Raw genomic sequence first — 24,986 nt, 5'->3', positions numbered from 1 at the left:
GTTTCGGCCGAAGACTGGTCCTTTGGAAGTAGCTGACAAAGAGTATTTGACAGTGGAAATCCGAGCCTCTTCTTCCAAATAGATCTCATGGAAAACCTATGCAGTTCTCTATTAATAGGATGCAATGCTGGCTGATCTCTCCAGATAGTCCATATTGACGGGGAGGTTTGGCACCTCGATGTCGGCTCGTCACATCCTGAGGCCGCGGTAATACGCGGGATACAAGCGTTTTCCAAAATTACTGGGCGTGGCCTAACTAAGATTAGAATGCGGATGTGGCGAAATTGGTAGACGCGTTAGATTTAGGATCTAATAAACTTAAGAGTTCAAGTCCTTTTTTTGCTTAAAAAAATAATACTGACGTTTAAGTTTAAAAACGTATCGGCTAACTCCGTGCCAGCAGCCGCGGTCTCCTTCCAAATGTTAGTCTGTACGGAATACTTAGGTCTATCTATTTATATTAACGATAATGGATTTGGTAATGGTCTATTTATACTTACTGGTATACATTTCAGTCATGTTATTGTCGGTGCTATCTTGGGAAAAACATTTTAAGTCAGAGTATGGGAGTTTTAATAGGGGAATCTATAGGAGAGCCTGTGACTCAAATGACTTTTTTTTTCATTCCACTGCTTATGCTGTAGGAGGTCTTCCCCTCCTTCAGGCGCCGGTGCGACGACCAGTCGCTCGACCCATTGAAGGTGCCTGTGTTTATTCATTCTGGGTTGTATTAGTGTGAACATGCAGTATCACTGAGTTTAACAGTATGCTCCTGAATGTAAACAAAGGACTCCTGAATGGTTGTCGATCCAGTAGCTATCCGCACACCTGTGGGCACTGTGGCACACACACAGCTTTCTCTGCTGCTTAAACGGACAATTTTCGTCACTATTCCATTTTTCAGGGTCACTGCATGAGACTGTCACAACATTTTGCTAGGTTTACACACAACCGTTGCACCACTTCACGAAGTCCTTCCGTAAATGACCCCTCTCTGCGTTGAAGCGTTTGCAGGCAGAACTGCAGCATGCGGAAGTAGTTGTGTGTACGAGCACAATGGTGAGACTCGCCTGGACGCTAAACAAGAAACGTGCTTGTGGAAGCGTCTCTATTTTGAAAGGGTTGCTTTTGGTCAGTTGCTTCTCGTCCATGTGCTCCGCGTATGTTCATGCGGGCTTTTGAGTCCTAGAGTGTTTTCTAATAGTGACTCGTTAGCGCCAAGAGTTCGGAAACCGCACTGCAATCGCACCCACGAGCTCGTTTGAATCTTTTGGCTTGACAGCCGGATCTTGCAGCGGAGATGGTTGTTCTTTTTCTCTATATGGCTTGTGTGGTGTCTGACTTCCATTTGCAGCAGCTTCCACTCTTCCAAATTCTCGATAATTCAGTTGGTCAAAAAGATCTCGTCGCACCACCAATCGCCTTACGCTGCTCATCACTGGCCGGATGCCACAATAAGGTACTAGCGGGGAAGTCCCAGATGTGCCAGGTTGTGTTGCTTCTGCATGATACAGATTACAGATCGGAAGTTAATCTTGCAACCTGGTGTTCAGATGAGCTAACATTAAACATTATCGAGCAGTTGGGCTAAATAAGGGAAGTCCTTACTAGCCACTGGTGAGTTCTGACTCTGTGGAATTCTCATTTTCCGCAGATGGAAGATACGAGGGACACCCTTTCCTGACGAGGTGAAAGAGCCTCGAGTGTCTGGTTCCGTGCGAGCGAATCCGAGAACTTGCCAAGGGAGGAGGGACTCACTTTTCTTCTATTCCGCCTGTTCGATGGAATGGAAAAGTTCGGCGCTTCATTTAACGATCGCGAAACGAGCCGCAGGCACAGTTCTGACAACGTCACCGTGGAGCTACGTTACCCGATGCGTGCTGTTCGCCTCTGTTGACAGGAAACCTGAGTCACGAAATGGTGACTGGGGGACGGCCTGGCGGTTTTTCTGACGTTATGCTTGGTCACGATGGCCTCGCTGTTATTGAGAGCTTCCAAACTGTCCAGACGGTCCCAAACACCGACAGACAGAAAGCGTTTTGTTCGGCGTGCAAGCTTGGCGACCTCGATTCAGTCAGGCACATGCTCGAGGAAGGAGACGTCAACGTTAATGTATGCATATCATCCGAGGCTAATTTTGTTTTCGGGCAGGTTACTGCCTCTGTCCTTCACTTTCCTTCACTCGACGTTGCTCCAGAGCGTATCGAACTGCTTGCGTGAAGCCGAAATCAGTCGTACTTTTTTCGGCCGCAACAGAACGGAGGAAGAGTTGTTCTCGGTCGTCGAATAGCTGATCGCTTCATATTTGCACAGTGTGGAAATTCATGGTCCAAGTCGTCAGAAAGCACATCTTGCGATGCAGGAGACTGGGTATCGCGAAGGTGTGTTGATGAACAACGGGGCTACGTCAGTTGGGGGAGCATTATTGAAACTCTGAAGTCAAGACCATGCAAGCAGTTAACAGTTTGTGTATTCTTGGGCTAAATAACAAACTGGTTTATTTTAATCGACCGCCTACACTATTAGCTCCTACGCATCTTGTGTATTCCTCGTGCCTTGACTGCCTTCTGTCCTGCCCTCGGGGATATTGCCTCTGCAATGCAGTTATCCTGGCTTGGCTTCCCGTCGGCCTTAGCACTTCTCTTACACTTGTCGACTTTTCGTTTTCTCTCTACACAGTTGCGAGATGAGTGGGACGCATTCCCTTTGTACTACGCCTGCTACGGAGGTCATTTGGATGTTGTGCGACTGCTCATCAACTACGGTGCTCGGTGCCACCCTGGGACATTTGACGGAGAAAGGTAAGCTTCCGTATTCTAATTGTTTCTACCCAATCATAAGGTAGAGTGCATGAACGTCGTGCTTTTCAAACACACCGGCAAATGGATCTACGTAAGGCAGATCGTGTAGCACCGTCATCATTTCTGTGCTTCCACATACACAATAATCGGATATTTCTGAGGCATCACTTTTGACACGTTTCACCTCTCACTATCATTCGATATCTTTTGCTTCGCTGTCTTTTTGGTTAACCCGGAAAATCGTGTCTAGTTTGTGTGTTTGTGCACCTGAAACTGCTGTAAAACTGTCGAGTACTCTTCCTGAAAAGAGAGAACAGTCTCCGTCCAGTTTGCAATTCCCGGCCTAAAGTGCTCATTAAAGCTTGTGAGAAACCGATAGGAGGCACCTGTTGTGCGCAACACAGAAATGGGACGCTACGTCCAGACGTTTTGTGTGCAAGTCTCGTTATTGCCACTTCCCGCCAAATCAGTTGACAGCATTTCTTCGGTACCTCCTCGCTGCCATCCAAAGTTCTCTTATTCTGCTTTTGTGTTGGTCGAGGCCTGGTCTGGGTTGCCCATCCTCCTTCATGTGTTCCCTCGTTCACCATCTCCGTCCATTCTAATTGCTTTTTTGTTCCTCTGTACTATGGTTCCAGGTGTATGTATGGCGCTCTCAACGATCGAATTCGAGCTGTCTTGCGTAGGTATCGCCAGACAGTGGTGGTTCACCAGGACCGTTACTCACAGTTTTTTAGGTCTCTATTTGTTGCGTGCCCTCTTTCGGACTGCACCATCACCATTGGAGGCGAATTGCCTTCTGATGCACGTCTGTATGGGCCATTTTCTCTCTCATCTTCACCACTCTCGACATATTTGCCCGCTGCTTCGTCCCCCTCGTCTCTGGTTCCTCCCGATCATTGTGGACTCGCTCACGATCATTCCATAGTTTCGTCTGGTGTTCTTCACGAAGAAGACAGGGCGAAGAAGACCGGCTGGTTTGTTGTCGTTGATCGGCACAGTCTTCCTCAAGGCAACACTGAGCACCTGACTCGAAGAGAACCGGAGTTCCATCCACACTACATTGAGAAGAGGTCTTCCGCAAGGGGGCACCACCAGCCGGCGTCCCGGTTGCGTCCCCGCCAACGAAACAACCCATTGACAAGACAGATGAGTCAAGTTTCGCTTCCTCGTGAGGGAGGCAGAAGAAGTCGGCGCAGCTCTTTCCAGCACCTGGGAAAGTGTGACAACGACGGAGGACCGCGACGAAATAGACGCTGTGCGGTTTCTCTTGCTTCCCTTCTTGAAGGAAGCGCTGGCCTTCTGAAACCCGTGTCGGCTTGTGCTCTCTCCGCATACATCCGTGACGAAACGTCTTCCTTCCCGCGAGAGCCAGAAGACGGCTCTAGAGAAAGAGACAGGAGCAAGCAGAATCATCACCACGCGAGTGAAACAACGAACGGTGGAGTGGTTGAAGGACATGCTGCATTTCCATCTTCAATCTGTCAAACAGTGGCACCAACTGAAACCCCAGTGGCCTCGTCTTCCGTTTCTCCGTCTGTTCGGGATCTCTATCTTGCAGTTTCGTCGTATGCTAGTTCGTCCGCTCTCGCTTTCGGTTCAGCAGCTCACCCGCCGGCCGTTCAATCTTGTTTACCTTCAGCTCCGCTAGCAGACGTTTTGGAGTCTTCTTGCTCGTACTCCGATGGAGTGGTCGCTTCTCTTTCAACACACGAGAATCAGCCTCCAACCTCGCCCCCTCCGGAGACAGCACCGACGCCGAGGCGACGATCCTCTAACCCCCTTTCGGCTGCCTGGACCGGTTCTGCTTCTCAGGCCACACCTAATTCGCTTTCCTCACCCTATTCGTGGACTTTTGTCCCGTCGCCTTCCTGTTTGTCTCGCCTGGTTTTGAGTGTCTTGAAGAATCCGCAGTTCGCTGCGGTGTCTGTTGATTCCGTCTGGCTGGCACCGGATGCCACGGTTGTTAATGCACACAAGTTGATCCTTGCTTGCCGCTCCTCCTTCTTCAGGCGGCAGCTCTCTAAGCCGTACTGCATCTTCCGCTGCCTTCTAAATGTTCCTGTTCGCCCTCCGGCCCCCCCAGGATCGTTTTCCGACCCACGGACACGGGTCGCATGCCGCTTGCGGCGACAAGGAAAGGTGGTGGCAGAAGCGGACTACGACAAAGAAGCTGGATCTTCACAGTGTTTCAGGTCCCTGCCAAGAGCAGAGAGAGAAGAACTCGAGCGGGGAAAGTCCGAGCGAAACTCGGCGGGCACCGGTGCCGTTGAGACGTCTGCCTCAGTGGCCAACCTCATCGCAGCCTACCCTTGCTTGCTGACTGAAATCATTCGGTACTTGTACACAGACGAAATGGAAGTTCCCCTCGAGGATGTGAGTTGTTTTCTGACTTTAGCGAATGCTTTCAAACTCAAAGACCTCCGGAAGAGGATCGAAGAAGAAAAAGTGCGGATCGACACCCACATGCATCGCCAGAGCTCTCGAAAGCTCCTCGCTGCGCCTCACACCCTCGGACTCAGTCCCCGGAAGGACTTCCCCTCTCTGTTGGCTTCTGACATGCGACGCGGAGTTGCCAGAATTTTCAGGCATGCAGAGAGGCAATGGAAAGCATGTTGTAGAGGGGGCAAATCGGAAAAGGAAGAACCTCGCCTGGAAGCGCCTCTAGGCCGCGGAACTGTGGGGGTGCCGGAGGAGGCAGAGGTAGGGAAGGGAGAGGCCGGCGAAGAGCAGAACGGAGAACAGAGGGAAGACGAGGGAACTACCATCGGAGAGAGGCAGACGAAAGGCAAATGGAGACTGAATGAAACAGGTCGGCGAAGGGATTCGGCGACGAGGCATGCGGAAATGGGACTGGACGTGAAAGAGGGGCAGGGGTGGCGTGGATGCTGTGTAAATGATTGTACGGAAGAGAAAAGGCAGCACAGAGCAGGAAGGGCACGGGAGGGGAGAGATCCGGGGAACGAGGAAAAAGTGGAGCACAACGTGAGGACTGCGAATGAACAAGATGAGGAGGAACATCAAAAGGAGTCAAAGGAAGAACACAGCTACGTAGATGTTGTTCTTGCCAGTGCAGACCTATGCGTCTACGTAGGCCCATCGCAAGTTCCCTTCCCCTGTCATCGATTCATTGTGGAGAGGCGAAGCGAGTATTTTGCCACTCTCCTTCATTCTTCGTTTCGCGAGGTAAAGCATCCCCCGCTTTCTTCAGTCGACTTCTCGAGAGATCTTCTTCCTCTCGAGTACGCATGTTGCCGCTCTTCTCATGCCTGCCACAGCGACGAGGTCGAAAACACAGTTTCTCGCTCTTCTGCGGCTCTTGCCTCTCCTCCTTCGTACTACTCTTCATCTTCACTTTCGCCGACTCCTGCCTCTGCTCCCTCACCTTCTCCTTGCGCCTGCTCCCCTCGCCGCTTTTCCCGCTCCCGGCCGGTCTCCTGTGCTTCTTACCGTCCCCATTTATCCGTCCGTGTCTCCCCTGACATGCGAGACTTTCCTCTGAAGCCCACGCGTGCGACTGTTCCTTTCTCGCCTTCTTCTTTCGCGTCTTCCCGTTCTTCGAATCCTCGAGGCAACTTTTCTTCGCATTGCGAAACAGAGAAAAGCAAGGAAGAAGGCCAACGACGAAGAAGCAGCCGCACACAACCACCAACCCCGGACTTTGACTGCGTCTCCGTCCTCTCGCTTCCACAGGTCGATGTCTGGTCTTTTGCCCTTGTCCTCGAATACATGTACACGGACGCTATTTTTCAAGTTCCTTCATTCCTCGTCCAGCCAGCAAAGAACAGACAATCAGAATCCCTTTTGCGTTTGATCGAATGTGGAAGTATGTTTCTCATGCCCGGTGAGTCTTGCAGTCTTCTCGCCGTTTCTTATTTCTTTTCTGCGGTGGTCCTTCCATGTTGCGTCACCTCTCCCCGGGAAGTGCCTCAGACAGCTTGGGAGTTGGTTGTGTCTCTCGTCACTTCTAGACTTTCATGTATCTGCATGCGCGTCTTGTCTTCCTCATTTGAGTAGCAGTTTGAGTTAGTCATTATCGTAGCTCAGGCTCGTGCAGGGAACTTTTTCCTTCAAGTGTCGCTGATTTGCGCTCGATCGAAAGGCCAGACTCCACGTCTTGTTTTTACCATTTCCCTCGTGCGCATCTTCGCTCCGTCGGCCCCCACTCTTTGGGCCACCGACGGTAGCTCTACTGCTCCCCTCTCTCTCAAAAACATACATGCAGGCATTTCCATGTACATGGATATATCCGAAACGTACATACATATGCATGTGCATATCGACAAATCGCTTACAGCGTAGACTTTGAAGACTTCACTTCACCCTTTGGAGCCCTTCCAGATGTAACCGGTAGACCCTCTCGTAGGAAGTATTCTCCAGACAAAGAATATAAATAGCTCTGTCTCAGAGATGGTTACTACCAGTACGATGGTCTCGATCATACTGGCATCGGAGAAGTAGCTATGAATTGCAGCTAGATTCCTATGTGCCTCCATGCTTATCTGTTCAACTCGACATATATATATATATAGAGAGAGAGAGAGATATTTGTGTACGCCCCTTTGTAGATGCATCTGCGGGTCTTCTTTTTCCACGGTTATTTTTCGTGTTGTCTGTATCTGTTCTGCGTTTTCTTTTGCTTTGCACTTTACTCTGAAATGTATCATTCCTAGCACTGCTTCCCTTTGTTTTTCAGGACTGGTGAGCGTCTGCTCGGCTGCTCTGTCGCCCCTCGTCGACGCCTCCAACGTTTGCGCAGTCTACAGAGTGGCGGATCTGCTTCGGCTCGACCGTCTTGTGTTTCGTTGTGCATCTGTGATGGCGGAGAAAATCGACTCTTTGCTGCCTCGCCTTGAGTTCCACCAGCTGGTTCTCGCTTCTGCTCACTCGCTGAAAAATCGAGAGGCTGTGGACTCCATTCCTGTCGTCGAAGAACTCGTAGATGCTCTGGCGCAGATGTATGGCGGCAGCGAAAATCTCTGTGGAAGTGAAGACACACCAGCCGCGACAGAGGTGAGCAGGGGAACAATTCACACCACAGCTACCGCACTTGTAGGACGAAAACAACGTGGAGAGTCGTCCGTGTTTTGCGCGATTCAGAGAGACGAGAACCCGTGGGGAGAACAGATAAAAAGTAACCGCTAGAAGCACATTCGCACCGTCAAAACTTGTGCACAGATACAACCGAATCTTTGTTTCACCATATCCCCTATCAAATATAAATATGGAGAGAGGTGAGCGTACCTATGCAGATAAATAAATAGACGTATACATATATGTATATTTACATATATTTGTAAATATCTAGATGTGAATTGTTGTTTAGAGAGCTTATGTATAGTTGTACTGGCGTTTACGTCTAAACTTGTTTCCTCCACATGAGGAGGGCGTTCACGAAATTGGACGCGAAATTTCGCTGTTCGAGGAAATCATGTCTACATTCATCCACTGTTGGCATTTAGGAAAAAACGGCTTTTTTCCCGACTCCACCATTGTCTCAGAAGATGCTGTTGGTCATTTCCGGAATGGCATGCGCTCCTTCTCAAACCATATTCATATTTGCACTCACACACACACGTATATATATATATATATATAATTGTTTGTGAACTCACTTGTGTCTACATACATGTGGATTTCGATTGGCATTTCCTCTGGAAGGAGACACAGCCACAGTCGGTATTTGGAATGCGTACAAATGCCTCTGGAGCGAGTCGTTTGTTCTTGTCTTTATCTGCATGTTGTGTCTGTCTTCTTTTCTGCGTCCTGGACTTTCGTTTTCCTCAGTGGCTCGCTCCGGCTGGCGTCCTGCCTTTCACGGGGGAAGACGACTACAATGATATCTCTATTGACAGCGCTCACTGCTGTTGTCAAGGCTGTACAGAGAATGTTCCCTTCTGCCAATCGGGTTGTTTTTGTCACTCTGGCGACTCAGAAGCGCGAGGGAGTGAGCAGACAATTTTCAACAGCACAGAGCGGGGACGCCGGGAGAGAGGCAGCGTATTTCTTCGGAGGATCCGGCGTCTCTCCACCGACGCCAGTCTACCGCGACAGTTTCTCGCGGCTCCCGATGTGCTGCTTCTGCGCGGGCTGTATCAGGAGAAAGTGGAAAAAATCGATCAGCTTCTCGAGTCTCTCCAACTCAACACCTAAAACGGTCATCATGTCTGTCGCGATACACGTGAGAAAACTTGCAGACTCCGGGAAAGAAAATAACGATCTGAGCCACTCGACAGAATCGTAGTAGATCGCAAGAAACCGTGAGCTCCAGACGGCTGGGAGAACCCCACCTCATAAACAAAGTGCAACGTGGAGCAAGGCATCAGTTGCTCGTCAAATGGGATTGCATGCCTGGTGAATAAAGACAGACAACGCGGAAGGATGGCACCAACAGACTAAAGGGAGAAAGGCTCTTCAGCGAGGTGTACAGTGAAGGCGTCACGACCTTTGCTCCCTTACGAGACGAACAAGAGATATCCTCAAGACTTCCGCGGCGCTGTGGGCAGATTTCCGGATAACTTAGGAAGGAAACGAGACAGGCGGGAAGCTGGGTATCGGGAGAAGGCAGGCCAAAACGTCTGTGCCGTTTCTTGAACGAAGACAAGCCGTCATCTTCATGCTTTTCGGTCTACGAGAGGAAAATAAGCATGTTCTTGAAACTGCCTCTTTCTCCTGCTGCGCTTCCAGTTGCTAGAGGGACCTGACGTGTACTTGCATGGTAAACTGTCGCCTTTTTTGCGCTACTTGAACACTTGTAAACTGTCACGGGGTCATGATTTTCTTTCTAAAGGTGCCGCCTCCAGGAAACGATGCGAGTTTTCAGGGGAAGTGATCCACCGGTGCTGGAAGTCGTTGCAGAATTAAACAGATCACTTTACACGTTCTTTGCAAGTCGCTGGCCACAATCGACCTCCACTTCCACGGATCTAGAGCGTCTGTTGATAAGTCTCAGGTTTAAGCGCCTGATCTCCATGTGTATGGACAGAGCCGTACCTGTAAAGAAAGCCATCTTTCACGGAGTTTTCCTCAGTCACATAGTATACACACAAGCAGAGACGCATGCTCTTTTGAGACATGTGCAGATGGAGACAGGCAGGAAGCAGGATGATTCTTTGTACACGTTAGGGTCCCTGCCCTCAGAGGCATCTTTCAGCCTTTTTTTTCCAGAAATGCGAAACTGAGGCATTTCCCTGTCTTCAACATCCCTGCTGATATGGCAAAAACACAAATTACAGACGTTATTCGAGACCTCCAGTACCATCTATTGAGATAAGTACGTATATATATATATATATGTTGCTTAAGTATTAAATTCGTCTTACAAGCGTAGGATTGAAAAACCAGGGTTGCATGCATAGATATGAAGGTATATATCGGGTGACTTTGGAGAGTTTCTGCGTCGCCCTTCGAACAAAGTGTCTTTGGGAAGAAGGAAGCTGCGGAACGTAGACTTATGGAAGTTTTACCGTATATATACATATATAATTATATGTAATTCAGTCTGTTTGGTTATCCATACATGCATACCGATGACATGGTTTTTGGAGTAGAGTGTTGGACGGCGGTAGGAGCGGGGAACAGTGAAGACATGACTTCGATGGCTGTGTTAGCTTTTCCTTCGGCGAAATGGATGGTGCAGACTCTCTGTTTTTTACGCAGGGGGATTCCCTCTGTATTTTCCAGGAGTTCTGGTCGATGTTCGCGGTAAAGAGAAATAGAAGAAATGATGTTCGATGCATGGCGTTCTCAAAACAGCTGCTCGTTTCGGACCAACTCTGGATTAACTGCATGCAGCGGTGTTGGCTGATTCGGGTGGATGCGAACGCCTGAGAAAGAAAAAAGGACCGTCGTCCTCGACCTCGTTCGGCGAAACTCACTCCGTTTCATTCACTTTCGCTGGCTGTGTTATTCGTGAGTGTGGTTTGCTTTTCTTTTTTCGGATTCCAGCAAGAAGCGCTCTCGCTTTTTCTCGCGTTTCACCTCAGATGCCCTCTGGGCTTCGCTGTTCGCCCGCCACAGCGAGACAAGACGACAGGTGCCGCAAGTTCTTTTCCTCGTTTTTCGTCTGCACTTTTGCGAAAAACAAAGGCGCATCCCATGTCTCTTGTTTTTTAACTTGTCCTGTTGTTTGACTTCAAGTTTACCTCTCCATTGTCCTGCCTCTGTGTCTTTTTTTTCCTTGGATCCTCTCGTCGACGACAGAGTTCTCCTCTCCAGTTGCGAGCGCTTTGTTTGCTTTCGCCGCACTCGCAAGCGAGTTCGTCTTCTTTCCTCGCTGCTTTTCTCCCTGTCCTGTCTCCTTCTTTGTGTTTCCTCTCGACATACTTGCGACTTTCCTCCTCTCTCTCTTTGCCTTGTCCTCCCGTGCCTTTTCTCTCGGTGTCTCAGGTCTTGCCAGATCGTCAAGTGTATCGATGCGCGTTTCACAAGTCGCAGGCCGCAAAGATCGTCGCGGCGCTCGCAACACAGGCAACATCACCTTCCCTCAAACTTCTGGGATCCCTCAACACCGAGGCTCCACAGCCGAAACAACTCTCGTCGCGTCCTTGCTTCTCGGAGACTCACGAGCGCAGTGTTCCTCGGCGAGGAAAGAAGAGCGCTCACGCAGGCAGACGCCCGCGGACCTTCCCCGTTTTTTTTTTCACTGAGGACACTGTCTCCAGTTGACGCCCTAGCTGTCTCTTCGCAGTCGCGACCGTGAAGCAGAATTTTCGACTCTCTCTCCCTGCACTCTTTTCTGGAGGTGAAACGCAGGGGCAAACAACCGGAGATTTCCACCTGCTCTTCTCTTGAACGAGGACGAACTCCGAGAGCTTCAGGGTGGAGTAAACACAGATTTGCTTTATGGGCCGGGGAGAGAGAGAGAAGGCGAATGCGTCTCTTTCACGGAAGCGTCTGAAGAGAGACGACGGGAGCGGGGAAAACAAAAACATCTGGACATGCAAGAGGACCAACAAACTGCACGACGGCCAGACTCCTGGTCGCATCGTTTTCTCGTCCTCCTGACGCGCCTCAATCTGCAGGGGAGCGCTGTACATACATCCGAGAAGGCGGAATGAAAATGCTTAAGCGCAGGACTCCCAGTGCTTGAAAACAGGAATACTCGCAACAGGCGATATGGAGTTCTAAGCCGCGGAGATTCGCCTTTCCCTCTCCCGCCGTTATTGGGATTTGTTTTCTTCCAGCTACGCTCTCCCCTTCGCGTCTCCATTTCTCTGACGTTTCTCTTTGTCTTCTCGCGCCCTCTCTGCGGTCTCCCTCGAAACGTTCCTTCCTTCTTTTTTCTCTCCTCCCTGTCCGCTCTCTTCTGCTTCTTCTCTTTTCTTCTCTGACCCGTTCGCCTCTGCGTTTCGCGTCTCTTCCCGTCCGTTCTCTTCATTTTCAGTCTCCTTTATGAGCGCTTATTCGCGTCGCTCCCCGGAACGGCCGGTGGACTACTGCCTCTTGTCTTCTCTGAACGACGCGCCTGCATCTTCGTCTTCTTCTTCTTCACTGGTCTCAGCTTCTCCGCCTCCTTCTCTTTCCTCCGTCCCCCCTGGGTTCTCCGCCTCGGTTGCGTTCCGGTCTCTCGGGAGGCGGAGGGAAGCCGGGAGGGCAGCGCAGAACTCGGAGCCTTCTGGAAAGCGCGAGAGAAGCCGTGGGCGGACGCTGCGTTGTGAGCATGGCGCACTGCGTGCAGCCGAAGAAAAACGACGCGCGCGACTTTCGGAGGATGAAACTGCTCGGCTGAACGCAGAGGAAAACGCCATGGACTGGGACGTCCCGCCCCCCGCGTCCAGCGCCGACTACCAGGCAGCCGCTGAGGATGCGCCAGTCCTCACTCTGGGGTCTCGAAGAGGCACCTGCGCGCAAGTAGGTGAATCTGGGGAGAAACTCTGAAGCTCTGCATTCACCCTTTTCCCAGTGCAAGACGCGGCGTGGAGCCGCTCACGCCTCCCTGGACGGTTGGCGGAGCAGCCGACGGGGCTCGGTGCTTCACTCGGGGACAAGCGACGCGACAAGCGACGAATCCCTCGCGTCTACAGACTGCCGTGCATGCATGCGAGTCTTCGCTCCTTCTTGGCAGCGCGCGGGCAGACTGTGACCACAACGAGAGTTTTCTCCTGCGAAGAACAGAGCTGAAGCTTGTGTGCACCGATATTTGTGCTTGCGCGATCTACGAAGGCGCTCGGCGTCCATTTCTCCCGGCGTTTTTTTTGTTCAGGATGGCAACTGCCTGCAGCGCGTCTGCGCATGGCTCGCACACGCATGCTGCGGAGTGCAGCCTCAGTACCAGGAACGACTTCTCTACCTCGACGGCCGAACCGTTCCTCAGTACTTCCGTAAGACCTCTCCTCGCTCAAACGCGCCCCCTGAGACGCAATCCCGGGAGAACGAGACGGCGAAAGGGAGAGAAAGACAAGGCCAGAGAGAGAGAGAGGGAGAGGGTGTGGAGACGCGATTTTCGAGAGTGGGTCCGTGGAGTGTTTCCGCAGCTGTTGCCATTTTCTTTTGTTTCTGTTCCTTCGCCTTTCTGCTATCCCCGGCGCTTTGGTTGCGCGCAGCTTCTTGGGGTTTCAAAAAAAGAGGCCCTCGGAGTCCGTGAGACAGTTTCCTTGCGACATGCGTCTCCAAGTCTGTCTCTCTTCCTTTGTTTTTCCAGCGAGCAACGCGATCAAGAACACCAAGTACAACGTCTTCACTTTCCTGCCGATGGTCTTGATGCAGCAGTTCAAGTGCGTCACGAAAACAAAGACAAGTCGTGGAGTCTTCACTTGATGCCGATGATCCGTATCTCTCGGCACCCCTCGTCGTTGTCTCTTCCGCTCAAGCAGCTCTTTGGACTGAGTTCGTCTGCGTCTGTTTCTTCTGAGTCGCGTGACTTCAGGTCAATGGTCTCCCAGACCCGTTTTCGTTTTTGCGTTTTTCGCAGATTTTTCTTCAATCTGTTCTACCTGGCGGTCGCCTTGGCGCAGCTCCTGCCGCTTCTACAAGTCGGACCTCTCTTCACTTACCTTGCGCCTCTCGCCTTTGTCCTGTTCGTCACCCTGGCGAAGGAAGCCTACGACGACTACAAACGGTAATCACGGACTCGGTGATTCCCACAGTTGTCTTTCTCCTCTAATCTCGTTTTCGCCCTCTGTCTCTCTCTTTTCTCGATGCATTTATGTATGCATATGCGTGCATGCATGAGTTCATATGTATTTATGTATACGTGTGTCTGTATATACACGCAAATATATTTATGTATGTAGATCTATCTACATCTGTGGAGAACACAGACGAGGTGTAGAGTTTCATGTGTATGCGACAGTGAAAAGGCACTTACAACCCTGTGAGAGTTCGACGCAGAACTTGCCCCAACAGAGAGGAGAGAAGGAGGGGACTCCACGGCCTTTTCCGGTTCTTCGTCTCTGAATTTCTGCAGATACGTCCGCGACCGCGAGATGAATGAACAGGGCTACAAACGCCTGACCCCAGAAGGTCTGTGTGCTGAAAACCGTCAACGCTCTCCGGATCTTGTCCGGAAACTCGTTCGCATATATTCAAAGAACGAACTGTTGCTGCATGCGACCACCATTTCATACTGTCTCTCTTCGTCGCCTCCTGCTCTCAACACCAGCGACCTCTGTGCAGTTCTGCATATATATATATATATATATATATATATGTATGTACCTATATGTACATATATGTACCTATATGTACATATATGAATATATATATATATATATATATATGTATGAATGTGGGGACATATGCGTGTATCTGCATGAATGTAGGTGTATGTACAGGCGTTCTTCAGTTTCTCGTATTCGTGTCTGGAACTCGAGCTGTGCAAATTCGCGGCTCTGTCCACTGAAGAATCCCCGTTTCTCCGCTTTCTCGGGGACGCTGGCAGAGGGCCTTCGCTGCTGCAGCGCAGACGCCTCGTTGTTGCCTGCTGACCGTTCTCATTCCTTTTGTTTTCGACTTTTCTAGGAACGAAAGACGTGATGGCGGCGAAGATCGAAGTGGGCGACATCATCCAAATTGAGGCGAATCAGCGCGTCCCTGCAGACGTCGTTTTCCTTCGAACTACGGATAAGTCCGGGAGCTGTTTCATTCGCACTGACCAACTCGACGGAGAGACCGACTGGAAGCTGAGGTAAAGAAGACTCGGTTCCGTTCTCGTGTGACTGACTCGGACGCTGCGGTGTGACACAGACGAGTTTAGGGTGACTCTCTTGTGTCGGAGCGCCTTTCTTCAGCAGCCGCTGTCCTCGGCGTTTGCAGGACAGCTGTCCTTTCATCTCTGCGTCCTGTGTTGCGCTGCAGAAGAGCTGTGCACTGCACTCAGCGTCTGAGTTCGCCGGGGGACTTGTGCCGAGCGACAGGCTGGTGTCATGTGGAAGCCCCGCGGCAGGACATCGACGAATTCACAGGAAAATTCGTTCTGACTCGCGCGCCCTCTCCAGCGCCTCCAGCGCCTCCCCTCGCCAGCTTCGGAGCGGACGGGGACTGCGGCTGCGAGAGCCGGCTCGAGGCGGGGGAGCTGGACGGCGACAGACAGACCGAGGGGGAGAAGAAGAACTGCGAGGAGGAACAACTGATGGTCAGGCGAACCGGACGGGAGGACGCAACCAGCGAGGCGACCACAAGAGCGCGCGCCTCGTTTGTCTTTGCTCTGGCCGTCGCTTGAGAGAGAATACGCGAGGCACCGGGAAGGAGATCCAGAGGGAGATCAAGGGAGAGAGAACGGAAAAGGGAGATCAAGCGAGAGGGAGAGAGAGAGAACGCAAAAGGAGAGCAAGCGAGAGAGAACGACAAAACCGTGGAGCAGAGGGGAATGAGTGACAGTCGAAGCGACGACGATGGCTAAGAATCCACTCTCGGATGCGTCTCTTGTTCTCGTCCTCTCCTCTTCTTTGTTTCCAGGTTTCGGCGCATGGCGGGAGAACAACTCGAGACGGAGAGCAGCCGATCGTCGAAGGCTTGACCCTCGACAACGTTCTCTGGGCCAACACGGTTGTCGCCTCCGGCTCTGTCCTCGGCCTCGCGATCTACACCGGCAAAGTACGCCCGCGCTCTTCTCCCTCTTCCACCGCATGCACCGGTTCACACTCACGTTCCCGTCAATGCAGAGCATGCACATCACTCGCAGATGCAGCCAACCAGTCATATGTCCACGCATCCTCATGCTCACATACCCATGCATTGTCTGTGTGTGCGCCCACCAACATATATATATATATATGTATATATATGTATATATATGTATTTGGATGTATATATATGTATATATATATGTATATATATGTGTATATTTCTGCATGCATGTGACGGTGGGCAGCTGGATATACACCGGGGAGACCTGCAGAGCGACAGGCGGAGGGACGTGGAGACGCGCATGTCTGTTCCGTTTCATTTGGAGGCTCTGCGACGCAGATCAGAAGTCGCCGAGTTATTTGCATGCACTCGCTTCCGACCGGAGGGCCTCGACTCGTTCAGACGGAGGAACGCGGCTGGGAAGCCACCCCTCGACGAGCGAAGCTTTCGAGGAACCGCGTTGTCGAAGGCCTTGCGTAGAGCGACTTGCCTCTGGGAACGCGGGGTGACGTAGGCATTTGTCTGTTTTTGCCGACTGCATGCGCTGCTGGGGCGTTTCGTTCGTCTGGCCTTCACAGGAGACGCGGGCGACAATGAATGCTTCGCAGGCGACGATGAAGGTCGGGCAGTTCGACCTGGAAGTGAATTTGATGAGCAAAGTTCTCTTTGGAATTCTCGCGTTGCTGGCGTTCGTCCTCGTCGCTCTGCGTCGCCTTGAGGGCATCTGGCCTATCTACTTTCTGCGATTTGTTCTTCTGCTTTCCTCGATCATTCCGGTCTCCCTCCAAGTGAATCTCGTCATGGCGAAGACCCTCTACAGCATCTTCATCATGCGCGACAGAAGAATGAAAGACACTGTAGGTCCGCCGACACAGCCTGTCCTTTCTTCTCGCGTTCCTCTCTTTCGAGATTTCCCCCTTGTCTCCCCGCGTTCTTCCTTCTCCTCGTTTCCTTCTTCTCTCTCCGTCGCCTCCCTCTCCGCTGCTTCTTTCTTCGCCTGCTCGTTCGAACTCAGTTACCCGAGCTTGTCCCCGTCGGCCGCTTCGCAGGTGGTGAGGACCTCGACGCTGCCGGAAGAGTTAGGGAGGATCGACTTCCTCTTCAGCGACAAGACAGGGACGCTGACTCGGAACGAGATGCACTTCAAGCGCCTGCACATCGGCCGCGCGATGTTCGCGGAAGATGGCCTCACCGAACTCCGCATCTTCCTCGAGAGCTACTTCCTTCGCTCGCATCCTGTCTCGCCTGCGAACGCCGACCAGCCCAGTTGGAGAGACAGAGAGCGAGCAAGAACGGGAGAGAGAGAACGCGGACGAGAACTGGGTGGGCGACGCGGAGAAGTTGTGCATGCAGCAGTCGAGGCGATTCGTGCTCTCAGTCTCTGCCACAACGTCACCCCCGTGAAAGACGAGGACAGTCAGGTGCGAGACAGGAAGAGACAGGAAGAGACAGGAAGGGACAGGAAGGGGCAAGGGAACCTCTGGAGGAAGCGAGAGGAAGAGACAAGGGAACCTCTGGAGGAAGCGAGAGGAAGAGGCAAGGGAACCTCTGGAGAAAGCGAGAGGAGGCGCAGGCGCGCAAGACGATTCGGAAGGGGCCGAGAGGGATCTCACGGTGAACAGCGGACGGCGGAGACGAGGGCAGGAGGGGAGGTTTTGAAGAGTCATGACTCGACATTCCTGAACGCGTTTTTTGCGACCTTTGCTTCAGATCACCTTCCAAGCTGCGTCGCCGGACGAAGTCGCCCTCGTGACGTTCGCTCGAGATATAGGAGTCAAACTTGTTCACCGCGACGAGCACTGCATCCGCCTCGAGGCAAGACGAATCCCTCTCGAAAAGAAAATCAACTCTTCAAAGTCCCACAGGACTCACAGATCCATGCAGAGATCCGCCTTCTATGTACAGAGACAAACATATATATATATATATATATATATTTGATTATATCTACATATATATATATATACATATATGTATACATATATATACAATTCTATAGAATACATGATGTTGATATATATATATATATGATAGATGTATAGAGAAATAGAGATATATATATGTATGAGTGCACTTATATTTGTACATTGGTGTGAGTATCTGTCTGTGGGCAGCGCTGCGTATTTCGGTTGCACCGTATATCGATGTGTATGTATATCCCTATTTTTTGCATGTCCTAGTTGTGCAATACATACTGTTGCATGTGTATCTAAAACGGAGAGTGAAAGTAAACAGGAGAGGCGGGAGTTCTTTTCTAGGCATCTCTCGACTATGGATCGATGGTTGACATATGCACATGTGAAGGAGAGGTACGCGCAAGAATAGAGTCCCGAAGGTTTAGTGTTTGTAGACGCGAAACGAGAAAAGACGAACGGTAGTGCGACAGATCAGCGCCGCGATTCGATCGCAGTTTTTTTCGAGATTTGTTTTCCTTGCTTCCTTGCAGGTGCCTGGCGGCGCTGCCCTCGAGTACTCGGTCTTGACTACGTTTCCGTTTAGCTCTGAAACGAAGCGGATGGGGATTATTTTGAGAGAGGCTTCTTCGCAGAAAATTTTCTTTCTGGTCAAGGTGGGTAGACTTGTATAACCTCTCCTTTTTTGGTGTCGATGAAAGGTTATGAAGGAAGAGTCAGATGTTTTGGAGTTTTTTCGAAGAAACGCTTTCTTCTTGCCTCTGTCCGGATCCCAGACTCGAACGCGCAGACTTGCGAGACATTTTGACTCCGTTCGCGTCTTTCGCCTTCCTTCGCGTTTTCTCTCACGTCTGTCGTTCGTCATCTCTCTCTCGCGCGCGCGGAAGACCCGTTCTTCCGTGCATTCGTCGCGATCCGCCGCTTCTCTCTGGATTCCAGAGAAGACTCCTTTGCCGTGTCTCCTCAGGGCGCAGAGGCCGTGATGATTCCGCGGCTGCAGCCGAAGGGATCTCACTGGCTGCAAGAGGAATGCGACAACTTCGCGCGCCAGGGTCTGCGGACGATCGTGCTCGCGCAGAAGGAACTTTCGGAGGCAGAGTACGACCTCTTCGCCACCCGATATGCAGCTGCCCGCGCTGCGATGACCGACCGGCATTCGAAGTGCAGGCGGGAGATCGAGAGACTCGAAGAAGACCTCAGACTCCTCGGCCTCACGGGCGTCGAGGACAAGCTCCAGAATGTGAGAGAAGAAAGACGAGAGAAAAAGAGGAAAGCAGGGATCTGCGAGAGAAGAAAGACGAGGGAAAAAGAGAAAGTGCCAGTGCAGTTTCAGCAGTTTTGGAGTATCCTGGAGAAGCCGATTTCGAGTCCTCTCTTAAGGCGCTGAAGGATTGGAGGCTCCTGGCTCAGGGTGAAAAACGCGGAGCACCGGAATCGGAATTCCAAGAAAAATGCAGGAAATCGAGGAATCAGATGGCACGAATTGCGGACGGACTTGTTCGCGTGGAAAGCAGCGACGATCGCACAAACCTCAAGTTTTCTAGAGAAGGAAAGTCCCGCGCAAGGGATTTCCTGAGAGTCCGTTTGAACCCACAGCCCCAATAGGAGATGACCCGCATCTATTCACATACATCGACGGATTCACATGCGCAAATATATATATATATATATATGCATGCATATGGTTGTTTGTGTCGAGTTCTGTATATGTGTATCGTTTCGTGGAGGTGCACCACGCCTATTATAGATGTGGATGATGTTCTTTTTCAATTTTACTTGACTCTTTGTCTGTGAAGGCTTGTCTAGCTATGCGATTCTCTCCTGGAAGAAGAGAGGACGGAGAAGGCGTTTCGATGCGAGATTCGGGTTTGGAATCGAGTTGCCTGCTGATCTTTTTTCAGGATGTCCCAGCGACGCTCGAGGCCTTGCGGCACGCGGGAGTGAAAGTTTGGATGCTCACAGGAGACAAAGTGGAGACCGCGACTTGCATCGCTGTTTCTGCAGGCCTCAAAGCTCGCCAGCACTCACTCACGATTCTTTCCAGTCAAAGCATTCGAACGCCTTCTCAGGTCGGCGTCTTTGTTCCGTCTCTTGACATATCTCGCGTTCTGCGTCGTCTTCTTTCCCACGGTGTTCGTCTCTTTGTGTCTTTTTTGTCTCCTTCCTTGTTCTGCCGCTTGCCGCAGCTCTTTTTTTTGTCTTTCTTTCTCACTTTGCGCCTTCTCTGACTCCGCGCTTTTCACGTCTTTTCCGTCTCGCCTCACCGTCTCAGTCTCCTTCCCTGTTGTCCTTCTTCACCTCGCTTGTCCCCGCTCTCCTGGTGATGTTCAGCCTTCTTCGGATTCCTTGTTTTCTTCCGCTTCCCGGGTCGCCGGTCTCGGCCTTCTTCTCGCCTGCCGTCTGCGCTCCTCATCTCGTTCGTCTTGTCTCTCTTTCTCGTGCTCGCAGACGCAGGAGGCTCTGGAGCGATTCGCAATGGGTCCGAGCGAGAGCGTCCTCGTTGTCGACGGCCGCGTCCTTGGGGCAGCTCTGCAGCATTTTCCTCACTACTTCGTTCGCGTCGCAGCGCAGGCGCCGGCCGTCGTCTGCTGTCGCTGCTCGCCGACGCAAAAGGCTGACGTCGTTCGCTTCGTGAAAAAGTTCACTGGACGCAGAGCCTGCGCAGTCGGCGACGGCGGCAACGACGTCTCGATGATTCAGGCCGCCGTAAGTGCCTCGCTCGTTCGTGGAGCGTCTCCAGACGTTCAGAGCATCCCCGTTTGCCTGGAAAGATTCTCGCTTGTCAGAAAGGTCGCCTCCTTCTCCAGAAATCCGGTCGAATACACAGGTTCCGCGACGGGGACCGTCCTCGCCGCCTCTGCGAGGCGCGGACAGTCTTCCTCCAAACGCCTCGCAGAGGCTTTTGCCAGTCTGCGGTGGCGTGGAACCTGAGTGGCGGAATGCCGCGTTCCAGCTCAGATGAGGAACGGCTCGCTTGCGACAAGGAGGAAGGAACGACGGTTGGGCTCTCCTCTCTTCTCGAATAGCACTTTGCCCCAGTCTTCGCAGAGAGAGACTTGCTCTGCGTTTCCTCTCCACTACATACACACGCGTTCCAGCTTATCTCACATGCCTCTCTCTTTCTCTCTTTCCCTCCCTTTCTCTCTCTTTCTCTCTTTTTCTCTTTTTCTCTCTTTCTCTCTTTTTCTCTCTTTCTCTCTTTCTCTCTCTTTCTCTCTGCCGCGATGCAGGCGGCCATCCCTAGTAGTAATGCATGCGTCGACAGAGATTTTCGAGGGCCGCTAGACACGAGCGAAGGCAGACGCGCCATCGAAACTGTCAAGCGTGATGCGCACCGCTCCCTCTGTCTCACCTGGAGGGGGGGACCTCATCGGTGTAGTCTGAAGCGCCGCCCAGTGACGACGAAGAGTGGACGCTGCGTTTCAGGACGAAACTGAAGACGCGGACATGCGTATGTGTATGCCGGGCGCTTTTGCAGGACGTAGGCATTGGAATCGTCGGAAAAGAAGGCCGCCAGGCGTCGCTGGCTGCGGACTTCAGCATCACGCAGTTTTCTCACCTGCGGCGGCTGCTTCTCTGGCATGGCAGAAATGCCTACCAACGCAGTGCGAAGTTGGCGCAATTTGTCATCCACCGAGGCCTGATCATCGCCTTCATCCAAGTGATCTTCTCGGCCATCTTCTACTTCATTCCGCTTGCGATTTTCCAGGTACAAAAAGGGACCTCGCAGTTCCTCGAATCTCCTTGCCTCTCGTTGCACCTCGTCGACGCGTCCGAGACGCCGAGAGAGACACAGGAAAGCGCCAGCGGGCTATTTAGACGCTCCGCGACGGGGGCGAGAACCTCCCGGAGTGCTTGGAAACGGTTCCAGCGGTCTCCTCGACCCAGAGGCTCATCAGGCTCTTTTTTTTCGCGCTTCTCTCCTCTCCTCGCGCTCTTGCTTGCAGGGCGATCTGCCTCTTCGAGAGGGGAGCGAAAGCGTCGCCTCTGCTTCCGCTCGGTCTCTGCAGGGTGTGGGTCGATTTCCTTCTTGGCGTCTGACGGGTGTCGATGTTTCCTTACTTTTCCTTCTGGAGAGAGCGCGTCTTTTCTGTCGATCTTCTGCAGGGGTGGCTGCAAGTGGGGTACGCGACTTACTACACGATGGCGCCGGTTTTCTCGCTCGTTCTGGACGAGGAATTGCCCGAAGACGTCGTTTTCATGTTCCCCGAACTGTATCAAACGCTGAAGAACGGCCGCGTCTTGAGCGTGAAAACATTCTTTGGCTGGGTGTGGAAATCCATTTACCAGGTGAGACGCCGAAGAGGTTTCTCTTCTCGCTTTCTCTGCGTCTTCTCGCCTTTTGCGTAGACGCTTCTTCCGAGGGGATCGCCTCGCTTCTGGGGCTCCTTCTCCTTCACCTTCGCACTGGAGGCTGTTTTGTGTTCCTCCTCGCACTCGGATCGCTCTTTCCATCTTTTTTGCCGTCGTTCTTCGTGCTTCTGTCGCTCTTCCGAGCTGTGTTTATCTGTCGCGTCTCCATGCGTTCTCTTCCCTCTCTCTTCTGAGTCTCTCGAGGAGGAGCCTGTGCGAGACTAGGCCGTCGCGCAGTCTCCGCTGTCTCTCTGTTCTTCGCGCTCGCTACCATGCCGCGCTTCCGTCTTCTGCCCTTGGCGCGCAGGCCGCGGTGGTCATGATGGGCGCCGTCGCGCTGTTCGAAAACTCCTTCACGAACGTCGTCAGCATCACCTTCACGGCGCTCATTCTCGCCGAGCTTCTGAACGTCGCCTCGGAGATTCAGACCTGGTGAGGCAGCGAGGTCCGCGGCCTTCGATTCTTAAACGGGGCGTCTGCGTCCTCTCGCACTGTCCGCCTGCTGTATCTGCATTCGTACTCCTTCTCCCCATCTGCAAACGCATAGGAAAAAGATCTGAAACTCTAAAACTGTTCACTTGCAGACGTCTCGAGTTTTTACATGGAGGTGAAATGGTGGGTGCGAATCTTGTTGAGGGCTGCTGTCAACAGAGGATGCGGTCACAGAGGCCGAGCTCCACAGGCACTTCGCGATCTCTGTGTGGCGTTCTCTCGGTTTCTCTCTCTGTTCGCCTCCTCTGGCTTGCTTCACGAGATGCTTGGTTTCCCCTTTCTACCGCGTCGTCTAGGCACCCGCTGATGATCGCCTCGGAGATCTGCACCGTCGTGATCTACATTTTCTCCATGTTCATCTTGCGAAGCTACTTCGACATCACGGTGAGTCTGCCCCGCGGCCGGGAGAGAGGCAGTCAGTCTTCGGCAGCAGCAGAGAAAAACTGAGACAGACACAGTGCAGAGAGGAGCGCAGAAAGGAGAGGGCGGCGCAGAGGCAGAGAGAAAAAAAGGAGACGAGCATGCGCACTCAAAGCTTCTGAGACCGAAGCAAAGACAACAGCCGAAACAAAAGCAAAGACAAAAGCGGAAAGGAAACGAGGAAAAACAGGGGGAGAGAGACGAGCGGCACAGTGAGAAGCTGAACATGTCGAAGAAGAAGCGCGAAGGAAAACGACCGCGCAGCGAAGAAGGGGAGATGCGAAGAAACTCTCCCCTCCCTCTTCGGCGACAGCAAAGCCGACGCGTCTCTCATGTGATGCGACATGCCGCTTCCCCTTTTTTTCAGTTCATCATGACGCTCACGTTCTGGGCGAAAGTGACGGCCGTCACCCTCGTCTCCTGGGTGCCGATACAGATTTTCAAGGCTGTGAAGAAGACCCTCCAGCCGCCTCAGCATGCGAAGCTCGCGTCGCCGTGAGCACGCAGAGCGCCGAGGAGCGCAGAACGAAGAAGAACCGAGAAAACAGGAGAACGAAGGGAGAGAAAAGGACACAGGGACAAGAGAAGAAGAAGAGCTCGACAGGGAGACAAAGGATGGTTCAGTGGGGATGTGACAGCGAGTGGAGTTCGAGAGGAAAGGAGCCTTGTTTTCTTCGTAGCGTCTGCTTTTCGTTTGCGCCTCGCGTTCTCCTCCGTCGACTTCCGTTCTCTGTCGGTCACTGTGTAATGGCGAGACAAGGCAGAAACATCGGAGACTTCTGCTTTGCTCCGCAGCGTCTGTCTGACGCCTGCAGAAAGCGATGCTCGTCATTCGCCATCGAGTTGCTTCTCTGTTTCTGTATTTCCTTGTGGTTCTCTGGACGCGAGACCTTCGTTTTACCGCCGTTCGTTTCCAGAACGACGCCTCCTTTCACAGGAACCCAGTCGCTCCCGTGTCTGGGCACTCGAGAAGAACGCGATGCATGCACCGAAGTCTCCGAGACCATCGGGTATCTCGTCGTCTGTCACAGACCTCCTGAGTCTTCTTAAACTTTGTCAAATGGTAGAAAACAGACAGTTGCACATATCCATATCTATCAATATATATGTATCTCTCTCTCTATATATATATATATATATATATATACCTAACAGTATCCATATCTTTCTGTCGTCTCTTTATTCACCTGTCTGTCGACTCATCTATACATATACATAAATATGTATATAAATAGTCTTTCTCCGTCGATTTGTCTGTATTTGAATGCCTTGGTTTAATGCCGCACAGAGCGAAACGACGCTTTTCGTTATTTGTCGGGAAGGAAACATTTGAGGTAGCGTTCTGGCGCCCCATACAAACTCGCCGGTCACCCTGCCTGGGCTGTACCGACGCCCCAGCGGCGCGGCGGAGCACACAACTTTTCGAGAAGTTCTTCCGCGTTTTGAAGTTTTCTTTCTGGTCGACTCCGGTTCATCTCCCGCGTAACGAGTGCCTGCATTGTGTCTTCTGTGAAGCCAGCAGTACATGTCTGCATGTCTGCATGAAGATGGATGTCCTCACAACTCAGGAGAAAGACTCAGATAGAGGTATCGGTGTCCTCTGTGAAACCGCGAGTATTTCGTTCAAGCGCCTCTGCCATTTCCTGTCTCCGTCTATGTAACTGTGGGGGAAGGCGCGGGGGCCATGAAATTCTAACATGCTCAGCCTTTAGCGGAAATCATCGAGCATGCAAATCCGTTTTTAGAAATCACAGCAGCGTTCACACCACCTGTGGACTCGGTCGAGGAAGCTTTCGCGCCGCGTTTTTTGCGATGGACGGGGAGCGAAGGTTCTCGTCTACCTGCCGGGCCATTTCGAGTCTTAGATTCAATGGAAATTCTTTTTGAGAATTTTAGGTGGACGAGAGGTCGGAACCGACCACTGAAGAGAAGTGGAGAC

General features: G+C 51.9%; 2 protein-coding genes across 2 annotated transcripts; both read left to right on the top strand.

The window, feature by feature from the left end:
* The first annotated feature begins 1,167 nt into the window (after nucleotides 1–1,167).
* Nucleotides 1,168–9,573, top strand: TGME49_224180 (hypothetical protein). Its single transcript, XM_018780036.1, has 4 exons — nucleotides 1,168–1,459; nucleotides 3,440–6,645; nucleotides 7,498–7,814; nucleotides 8,589–9,573. The coding sequence occupies exons 2-4, from the start codon at nucleotides 3,444–3,446 to the stop codon at nucleotides 8,952–8,954; spliced, it is 3,885 nt and encodes a 1,294-aa protein (XP_018635930.1). The 5' UTR covers nucleotides 1,168–1,459; nucleotides 3,440–3,443; the 3' UTR covers nucleotides 8,955–9,573.
* A 1,136-nt stretch (nucleotides 9,574–10,709) lies between these two features.
* On the top strand, nucleotides 10,710–24,660 carry TGME49_224190 (cation-transporting atpase family protein). The gene is made up of 20 exons (XM_002366063.2): nucleotides 10,710–12,653; nucleotides 13,006–13,123; nucleotides 13,444–13,516; nucleotides 13,714–13,860; nucleotides 14,209–14,264; nucleotides 14,763–14,928; nucleotides 15,099–15,375; nucleotides 15,699–15,836; nucleotides 16,448–16,726; nucleotides 16,919–17,290; nucleotides 17,580–17,684; nucleotides 18,316–18,438; nucleotides 18,750–19,022; nucleotides 19,684–19,851; nucleotides 20,231–20,488; nucleotides 21,261–21,491; nucleotides 21,890–22,072; nucleotides 22,443–22,567; nucleotides 22,924–23,011; nucleotides 23,415–24,660. Exons 1-20 carry the CDS (start codon nucleotides 12,195–12,197, stop codon nucleotides 23,544–23,546), a joined length of 3,771 nt encoding a protein of 1,256 aa, XP_002366104.2. The 5' UTR covers nucleotides 10,710–12,194; the 3' UTR covers nucleotides 23,547–24,660.
* The last annotated feature ends 326 nt before the right edge of the window (nucleotides 24,661–24,986 follow it).

This window comes from Toxoplasma gondii, chromosome X (assembly GCF_000006565.2).
Source record: "Toxoplasma gondii ME49 chromosome X, whole genome shotgun sequence".
In the NCBI taxonomy this organism is placed as follows: Eukaryota; Apicomplexa; class Conoidasida; order Eucoccidiorida; family Sarcocystidae; genus Toxoplasma; species Toxoplasma gondii.
Note: the sequence above shows the minus strand (reverse complement) of the source record. Positions and strands in the feature narration are given on the sequence as shown.